The 10,062-nt window shown below is 40.1% G+C and overlaps 1 protein-coding gene across 1 annotated transcript; it reads right to left on the bottom strand.

The window, feature by feature from the left end:
- Nucleotides 1-2,362: 2,362 nt before the first annotated feature.
- G6PC2 (glucose-6-phosphatase catalytic subunit 2) lies at nucleotides 2,363-8,966 on the bottom strand. Its single transcript, XM_009640753.1, has 5 exons — nucleotides 8,749-8,966; nucleotides 8,312-8,421; nucleotides 5,096-5,207; nucleotides 4,099-4,214; nucleotides 2,363-2,874 (listed from the first exon to the last, which is right to left on the bottom strand). Exons 1-5 carry the CDS (start codon nucleotides 8,964-8,966, stop codon nucleotides 2,363-2,365), a joined length of 1,068 nt encoding a protein of 355 aa, XP_009639048.1.
- Nucleotides 8,967-10,062: the final 1,096 nt, after the last annotated feature.

The following is a 10,062-nucleotide window of genomic DNA, read 5'->3' as shown; positions in this document are numbered from 1 at the left end:
GCTCTTCATCATAACATCATCCTATTTTTAGGCAGCTAGTGAACACGGGGAGCTGCGTATTGGGCAGCATGCTTGTGTAACAAGGCACTCCCAGTGTACACAAACAGTTGCATTGGTCTTGCATGTTCTTGGGTGCCATCTCCTGCCGCTTTATACCTGTGTGCTGTTGACAAGCAGCTGATTCCAAAGCCCTTCAGAACCTGTCCAAAGGGATTAAAGTGCGAGTGGTGCTACACGGCGTGTCTGGGGCTGAGCAACATGCCTTGATGGGCTGCTTGCTGCAGAGCTGGGCTGGCCTTTCCTCTGCAGCTGCCCCACAGGTAAGAGCTCCCAGCCCTGGAACTTGGTGACAAGACCCCTGAGCAGACCCGAAGGAGTTTGCTTACGTCTTTCAGAGCCAGCCCTGAGTTGTTTGTCTTGACAGAAGCAGCTGACAATGCCGTTTGGTGTGTCCTGCTGTATGTTTCTCTGCACGGTCCGTGGGAGCTGCATTATCTGGTTTTCCAACCATCCTATTCCTCTGGATAAATATAACCATGATATTGCATTGAGATGGCACCTGAGTAACTGCTCTGCACATACAGCCCCTGCTCCAACTAGGCTACTCTGAGCAGGAGCAGCCTGTCTGGGGCCAGAGCCCTTCCATCAGGAAGGCATAACAGGGAATGGGGAGGACAAAAGCTGCCTATCAGCAAGAGTGTTGTGCTGTAAAGCCAAGTCTTGTCAGCTAGTTTGTATGAGGCATGAGGGACACTTCTACCTCATACAAAATCTGGCTGGTGAGAATCCTTCTGCAGACAGATGGAAGGACTTTTTTGGAATGGCATTATCCCACTTTGGGCATCTCTAAGTCAAGAATAAAAGATTAACTTTCTCCTGGGATCCCACTAGTGGGAGCAAGGGGATCAGCCAAGCATTTTCCACCCTCCTTATTACATAGGAAAAGCTTAATTTTTGAAGTCAAGGTAGTCTTAGTAGGCTCTGAAATAAGGACGCCTGTTTCAGATTTGCTACTGTAATTTGTACCATGTTCATTCCCAAGGGCCAGCTCAAGCTATTCACCTTGTTTTCCCAATTAAATAAGATCCTTTCCATTTCAATTATCCCACAACTAATTAGAAGTCTAGAAGCATTATCATGTTTACATCATCTAAGCCTAAGTCAGATCTCACACACACACAGCCCTCATTATCCATAGCACAGCTTTATGCTGCTTGTACACTAAGTATTATGAGATGGTATCAGCGAAATGTTGCTTAAAGATTGTGCACCGAAAGGCAATATGCAACAGTAGGTGCTAAATAATGAATAAAAAGGGGAAAGTAGCTGCCTTTGCCTATTTAGAGCATCCGTTTTATATAGCAACCACATATGTAACATACTAGGTACTTGTGTGCTTAGGTAAACCAAGGTGACAAGAATATAACCGTGCAATGACTTAGTCTGCAATCACATTTTCATGATTTACACAACTACGAACAGTGATTCAGGCGTGTGACTCGTGAAATGAGAGAATTAGACTAATTTACCTTTGCGTTACAGGAGCATGAACAACATTCATGGTGATACGCTGAGATAATTTCATTACTGACAACTTTCTTCATTTGTTGCTCTGTGTAGATGTACAGAACGCAAAGACTTGTTACACCGTATTTATGCATTTTCAAGATCAAAGGTGTAATCTGTATCATTCATGATTTATGTGACCACTTTCAAAAAGTAAAAACAACAAAAATCACAGTGATGCAAAAATACATCTGCAGAGTCTAATAGAAACAAACTTTTATTTTTTTTCTCACCTGGCTTAATCAGAAGCTGTTTTGCTCAGGAAGCTCAGTAAGTTAAATCTAAAGCCTTGTTTATAACCATGCTGGCCTTTTTCACAGTGCCTGGGTACAGCTGGCCAGTTGTAGGTGGTGTGATACTGTCACACCGCTATCTAGCAGTTTAACACATGGTATCTATATATAAAAAACTTAAATATTGCGTATCACTATATACAACTGAGGCTTGAAGCACCACCTAGCTGGAGATGGACAGAACTAAAAGACCACCACGTAGCTAAATAAAACTAGTTGATTATACTTTAAAACGTTGTTATGGCCCAGAGTATTGGGTCATTTCTAACCATACTGCAGTCTGGTTGCAATACTTCCAGGAATAAAATCAGCAATTAATATTTCGGAGCTGCCCAAGTCATTCTTGAACGTACTCATTTTGGAGGTACTGGTTACTTACCAAGAGCACATCAAAGGGGCAGTGGCATCCCCCTGGTTAAAATGAGTTCGCAACACTGCCTTTGCCGAGGGTTCTGGAACAGTTCATACCCATCCCCACATTGCTAACCATTTGGAAACTTTATCTAATTAAGTTTCTTTTCAGCTGTCCTCATTAATGAGTGGACACAGTATGGAACCAAGGCAACTACAGTCAGAGGCATAGCTGCACTCTTACAAAAAGAGAGAATGTAGAACAAATACTCAGTGTGAGTAGGTATCTTAAAGAAATTATACAGCTGCAGTGTAGCTAAAGAAGCAGCTATACACAATATGCGGAAACTTAGCTTGCAGCTATTTTTACCTTTGCAGCTCGTGAAGAACATCTCAGAATTAATGCCAACACCTAAGCCAAAGAGCGCACCTAAATTCCTCACCAGTCCGGCAAATGGAGTTGTGTCAATGTTTATCCAGTCTGGGTTGGCGCACCACTTCATGGCCTTGGGAACAGACCATAGCAAGTCAATATCAAGAAGCTTGAGGACTAGATAAAAGCCAAGGGCAAAGATGAAAAGAAACAAGTTTGTCTTGATGTACATTCTCAAGCTTGCTGTCTGAATAGCAGGGGTATGCTCAAATGCTTCTGCCACGAGAATGCCTGTGGATTAGAAACTCAGTGTTACAGGGAACAACACCCTCGTAGTTTGAAGCGGCACTTTTTACGGTGCCCCTGTAGAGTTTGACTTTTGAAGACAGAAGAATACATCTATGTATTTTTTATATGTACAAACACACATGTATATATACACATACACACAGACAATTTACCACTTCTGTCATACAGTAAAAAACCTTTTCACCCACTCAAAAACACTAATTCAGAAAAAAAAAAAAAGACATTAAAGACAAGCACTTCATGTTTTTGATATGAAGCCTGCCTTGGGCCTGACTGCATCTCCCGGATGACAACCTATCAAATATTAGATGTAAACTAAGCCATTCCTTTTCCCCAAGAGTCCACACCTCAAAGGCTGCCCCCAGCAATGCAGAGGTCAATACCAGTTCCCACACAGGCTTTGAGTGCTGAAGGAGAAGACACAGAACACCCTTACTCATGTTATCCTCGTTGTGAAAAGGGAGAGCTGGACTGCAAGCTGTTAGCCAGGGCTGCCCAGGCTGCCCTGCATCCAGGAAAGAGAATGGGAGCAGGCAGCCCCCGCCCAATGCTCCGGTCACCCTCCTTAAAATCAGATAGATACCAGAGAGATTGTTCATAGTTTGAACTCCCTAAATACCAATTTGAAACACATTTAAGTAACTCTGAAAAATGTACTTCAGCTTCATAAGTCACCCTGGGGAGCCTGCACTGCTAATTTGCCTTTTTCTCTGTTTTGCCCCAGGTGCCTGGCTCCCTGCTTGTCCGCACTGCACAGGTGCTGGTTTGTGCCTGCCCACCACTGGAAGCGAACCAAATAGCTTCCTCCTGAGGGGAAAGGTCAGGGCCATATAGGAGCAACTTCCCCGCTGATCCCTTCCACCCAGACAGCACAGATAAGATCAGCTGCAGCCTGTACAAACCAGACAGCACTAGTCAGTGGTGGTGGTGTGGACATAACGCAGTCAGCATCAACTGGCACCTAGACAAGGGCTCACTCCCTGTGTGAATTAATTACAAAGGCAGCAAATACATACTGCCTCGCAAATTTTACCTTTAGACTATCATCAAATCCTTGATCTTCCAGAGAGCGGAGAGCACCACTAGAGCTGCAAGCCGAGTAGCAATACTAAAAATCTCTTGCCTTTTCTCATACTTTTTTTTTTTTTTTCAGATTTGTTACATGCAAATGTAAGTTGAAAAGAAAATAAAACATAGCAGCATTACCAGCAAATACTCCAAGAATAACTTGATGAGGGAAATGTGTTGCTATGAATACTCTCGAGATGCACACACTGATCTGGATAATCCAAAAAACACTCCAGAGGAATGACCATGTCAGTCTAAGAGGGAAAAGGAAGATGCTTAAAAATTAAGGCAAGATATTTCGCCTAGTAATTTACACCAGGCCCCTTAGTGTCAGGCTCGTATTTTTACCAGAGGTTTACAAGTAGGGAAGTTTGGAATCAGATGATTGAAATCTGGAAGTCAGTACTAAACCATGAGCAAGAGTGGTTGCTCTTGTAGCCACATCTAGGGCTGCAGAAACAGACCCCAGTAATTTCAGGTCCAAGACACCACCGTGGTTTTAGTGATGAAAGTCGTCAATGGCAAGTTAAATTAGCACTAGTACCTTGAACGTATTTCTCATCATGAAGTCATACTTCAATGCAAAAGCTCAAGTATTTGGTGACAAATTTCACATCATATGGGAACAACCTCATCAGGCTCGGCAAGAACAGCCATCAGAGCAATTATAAGACTTCCCCACAGAGCTGAGTCACACAGTAACACACTGAACTTTGCTGACATTGTGCGCATTTGCTTTAAAATGGGCTAAGAAGGACTACCGTCAAAGCAGTAAATTTATGTACTAACCAAAAGATCCAACACGTAAAGACAACTAATAGAACTCAAAATTTCAACACTGAAGATGTGACACGACCTCTAATAGGAGCCAATTCAGAGATACTGTATGCAGTGACTGTAAGTTAATAAATACCAACCTATACAAATGGGTAAATCCTCTTAATATTATTTTTCTTCAGCAGAAGTAGATTATAATAAAGTTGGGGGGGGGAGTGGGGTTTTTTTGTTTGGTGGTTTTTTTTTTTATAAACTGGACAAACCAGACGATGAATATTTAGTTAAAATAATTCCATTAAAACATAGCATATATATAAAAAAATATCTGTATGAGTTAGAATAATGGAAACACACTGACCTGTGAAGGGTAACTGCTGATTTATCATTCTGTCTAACTGTGTAGCTAAGTGCTGCTGTGACCATTACATACCAGACGCAGGAAGATCCCATGGCATGTCCAGATGGGCTTCCTAGTAAAAACAAAAAGGAAATAATCAAGCTTAAAAATTATGACTGTAGCTTTTGTTGTACAGAAAATGCCTACTGGCAGTTACTCAGACACCTAATAATTTAAAAAGAAAATGGTTAATAAAGGCTGAAAGAATGCCAACTGCTTCTCACAAGTTAATTTTCTCAACATGAATTTTTCAGAACACTCACCTACATGCAATCCAGAATACTTGTCTGAAAGCAAAGAGGTAACAGCTTAACCATCTTATATTGCTGTGAGCTGGTATCTTGATTGGAAAGCACAGTATTTTTCCATTACTTAGTTTGGATTGTGTTTTAAAAAATAGAGCATCTAGGGCTCTCTTAGGGCTGTAGCATACAATGCAGAAGTTATATATGAGGGTCAGATGAGGTTTTGAATGGGCTACCTTGTAATTAAGGGGAGCAACGGAGATTTAGCTCTTTGTAACATTCTAAATTAAAGTACCAGCACGGTACTTTAGATGGCCTTTCCAAATCGCCCTTTATCTGCTTCTCCAATTACCATGGCGTTAGCAATTGTGATTGTGATCTGTGTCTCATTAGTAATATTACAGTCTAGGTAGTTCACATTTTAGGTAATTTTGTAATAAATTTTGAAATGTATCTGAAGTGTGATAGAACTGTGTCTTTATGCTCTACTTTGATTTATTTTATAAATTTCAAGGTGGTGTACAATGTTCGCTAGCTTGGAGACAGATTAGCAGTGGAACTGGCACCTGAAACGATGCTGTAACATATTGGACTAATTGCTGTACCCATGGTAGTCTGTAACAGGGAACACACTCTCATGTAGCAATCAACAGTGATTTCTTTTTAGTCCAGGTATAATCTATATGTGTAATTTGTTTGAATTTAATGAATTTAATTTTACTGGAAATTATAGGAAGCCCCAGAGAAGTTCCTACAACCGTGAAAATCACCAAAACCCAAAGTATGCTGCCATGATGCAAGGGAAAAGATTCCTAAAATTACTCTGCCACTTCTTTTTCCTTGTTCTCTAGGTTTGCATTCAACAAGTTGAAGGAGGGAAGGAGAGAAAATTAGGTCATTGCAATCTGTCTATATCAGACTTTCACAGCTTGGCTTTCTGTGGAGGCAGAAGAGAAGTAAAAGGGATAGGGTTATTTCACTGGCAGAAGAAATCACTTTGGCTGAAGAATGTGTTATGAGCCAGTGCTATATAGTAGTTTGCAAAGCAAAAGACTATTTCAGTGAGGCAACAAAGCAGGAAGGACAAGCACAAAGATTTCTGGCTCCCTGCACTCATTTTCAGTATTCTGCTTGGCAGTATCTTTAGTAGTCACACTACCAACTCTGGTTAACTTCGTAACAGATGTACACGTCTAAACCTCACAACAGAACAAATGTCACTGATAAGGAAACCAGTGTTGTTTATCAGCATTGGGAAATCTTCTCTTTGTTGCCATCCAGGAAAATGTCATCTAGGAAAAATGTTTCATAGTTCATCTGCAAATTGCCTACTAGAAACAGCATAAACTCCACCTTAAGATTTATGTTCTTAAAACCTTACAAATACCAGAGAAAAGATGGCTGCAGGGTTTTAGTTCAGTTCATTCCAGAAGTACAAACCAAAATCAGATCCTAGATTGCTTGCCATGTAGTCATATAAAAAGTTCCCTCAGCTTTCCCTTTTGTTGAGCTGCAGAGTTTGGGGTTCAGACTATCCTAGCAATATTTGGATATGTCCTTTGCATGTCTCTGGCTGCTTCTCTAATCTTTTCATATGAATTGCATATTTTCAAAGTGTGTGAAGTACCATGTAAGCTCATACAGTGCCTGTGCGCATCTAACAGTTGCACTGACTGCAACAGGTGAGTGACAGATATTGTCAATGGTCAAGAGCAAATCTGGAGGTGGGAGAAAATGTGGTCATTATAAATGGAAAGAAGGAATCGATATGAACGCGATACCCACTAAGACAGAAATAGGAATGCCTTGTTACTTCAGGAAGAAAGTAACAAAAAGGAAGGCCTTCTGGTTCAATGCATCAAAATGAAACACTGGTTCCTTAGCTAGGGTGTGGAATTACATGGTGCTGAATGGGCTCAGTTCTGAAGTCTTTTGTAAAGACCAGAAAGACCTTAATACTTTGGGTTAAGTCCCAAATGAATTAACTTGAAATTGACTGCAGGTCACGTATAGACCAGGCATTATTAAACCCTGCCTCACACAAGGGCTTAAGCTTCTTGTTCAAAATTACAATGGGATATAATGCAGGATATTGTTAACAAAATACAGCTCTGCAAACCACTTAAAAGCTTGCAGTGGCATTGACAAGGCGCAAAGCACATTCATTTCCACAGTCGGGATTTTTGTGTACAATGAATTAAACTAAATTCAGTCAGTTAGCTCCAAGCAAGTTTACCTTATTTCACATATTAGGGTTGCATAAGCTCATTCAGCTTCAGCAGTATTGCATGTGAGTTCCCCAGAGAAGGCAATGAGATGTAAAAAAGTGAAAATACATTGGAAAAGTACAGTTTTTTAAGGAATTTTTTTTCCCCATATATTTGTACACGTCCACACACACATCAGTTGTTGATACTATTGTTATTTACACTGAACCACCTACTAGTTTTTGTGGTTTGAATAATTCTTTCAATACTGCACAAGCCGTCAAACCCAACAGCCTCCTGCTCTGTTTTGGAACACTCTTAAACGATGTGGAATTTCTCTCCCCAGGATGATGTCATTGGCACTGCCACTGTTCCTAAAAGTGACCTCACAAAGCAGGTATATTACTCTTTCTGAACCTGTGACACAAGTTTTGTGAAAATTCCTTCCCAATACGCTGGTTCATTCTGGTAGGAGGTATTTTTAAAGCAATCCCCCTCCCTTGCACTGTTTAAAGGCAATGAAGTAAACATTCTTGTCATACAGCAATCAAATACCTATCACATTTTATTTCTTCCTTTTTCTCTTCCTGTGTTTTGGTGCTATTATTTTAGACATGAGCTCTGAAATTTGTATATCATGTAAGATCTTCATAAGTCACATCCTCTCCCCCCAAAAAGCCTCTATCTCTATTAAATGTACCAATGTAATCTCCAACATTTCTTACCTGGTCCAGTTTCACATGTTATAGGAAACTGTTCAAGGCATGGGCTTGACTGATTGGGATAAATCATTGTTTCTTGCACCCACCAGTATGGGCGATGGCCAAATAAAATCCTGACAAAAAAATAAAATAAAATGAAGCAGAAATGCAATAAAAATATTTTTATGTAAGAATGCCTCAGCAAAGCACGATAAATAATCTTACAAGGAATATGAAGAGCTATATTGCCAAAACTATTCTATAATAGTTCTATAGGTACTTCTTTTCTTATCAAAATGTCATTTCAAACATATCTTAAATATCGTCATTGTGAATTCCTGGTTTATAATTACAGGGGAAAATCTACTAGTACATTATTCACAGAAAGTTTTCTAAACTTGAGGCACATATAGTAACCACCATTAAAAATACCAAATTTTAAAATAAATCCAACTTCTTACCATTTAAATATGAGGTTGAACCAATCACCAATGACTGCCACCCATATCATTTTAGTACCAACCACTTGGTTGAGCTGAAACCAAAGAGGAAAATAAATTGAGAATATATTCCGGGGATCTCCAACATGTGACATAAAATTAAGGAAATCCTGGTAAGCCCTGTAGTCCCTCTGTAAATGCTGAATGATAAGCACGCCATTTCTATGAAGGAGATCCATCTTAATGGATTAAACTGTACTTGTAATGTAGTAAAGTTCCTTTAATCTTAAATTTCTAGTGATGGAGAATGAGAACCATGGAAGGGAGGTATTAAAAAGTGAGAGAAGGTGATTGACGTTGCCTTTATATTGTATCGGTGTGGTGTACCCAGCCATTCCTGGAACACGTGGCTCCAAATCTCCGGGAAAACACATGAGTCTGTTAGCACTGGAAAGCTTTTCTGTTTGCAAATTTTAATTGGAGGAAACTAAGTGAAGTACATGCTGAGCAGCAGCAAATTGTGGAGAAAGTTTTGTGGAAACACAATGCGTGACTTACGCAATCCTTTGTATGAACAGTTGGAACATGTTTGCTTGAATTTTTTCACAGTCCATTTCTCTGCAGGATGGACATTAGTAATGTGTATAGTTCATTAAGTGTTGCCTGTATAAAGGATACAAAGACTACACAAATAATTGGTCTTTGCAGAACTGTCATTAGAGCTGTACATTTCACTTTGAAACAGAATTTGGCTACCATGCTGCATCTAATACTTTGCACAACACATTTTCAGTCACAGAAAATACAACCAGCATCCGTACATCAACAATGCTGTTGAGCTCTAGATTCATTTTTAAAGAAGCAATATTCTCAAAGCACTGAGAAACAATTGTTTCCTTCATATAAGAGGCCGTGTTAATCCAGGACGCAATGCAGATTAATTTTGCCTCTGAGTCATCTCATTCAGTATCGCCATTCTCATATATTGCTTACATGATGCAAGCCCTACACACCTCTGCCAGAAGGAGCTGAAGCCGGGCCTGCTGTGGTCCCCTTCTTGCTGCCCAGCCTAGCAGAAATGAGACCTGCTTTGCAAACCAAAGCAAGTTGGGAGCAGATGATTATGAGTATTTATTTCCCTGAAGTATTCCCAATTGGAACAGTTGGGTTCTCCAGGGTGAATAGCCAAGAGCAAACTGAGATTCTGCCAGATAGTAGGATTTTAAGAATATACAGCAAATAATGTATTAGCAATCAGATTTATCAATATTAGTACAAATAACTGTAGCATAGGAAAAGATCATGCCCATTTGAGAGGTAGCTACATGACAAACT

Source organism: Egretta garzetta, unplaced genomic scaffold (assembly GCF_000687185.1).
Source record: "Egretta garzetta isolate BGI_Z169 unplaced genomic scaffold, ASM68718v1 scaffold16, whole genome shotgun sequence".
Classification (NCBI taxonomy): Eukaryota; Metazoa; Chordata; class Aves; order Pelecaniformes; family Ardeidae; genus Egretta; species Egretta garzetta.
This window is presented reverse-complemented; position numbering and strand designations above follow the sequence as displayed.

Coding starts and splice junctions, on each gene's coding strand:
- G6PC2 (XM_009640753.1), bottom strand. CDS start 8,966: ATGGATCTCCTTCATAGAAATGGCGTGCTTATCATTCAGCATTTACAG. Junction 5,208..8,311: donor AACATGTGAAACTGGACCAG/GTAAGAAATGTT, acceptor TGTTTTTACTAG/GAAGCCCATCTGGACATGCC. Junction 2,875..4,098: donor TATTCTTGGAGTATTTGCTG/GTAATGCTGCTA, acceptor TCTAATCCACAG/GCATTCTCGTGGCAGAAGCA.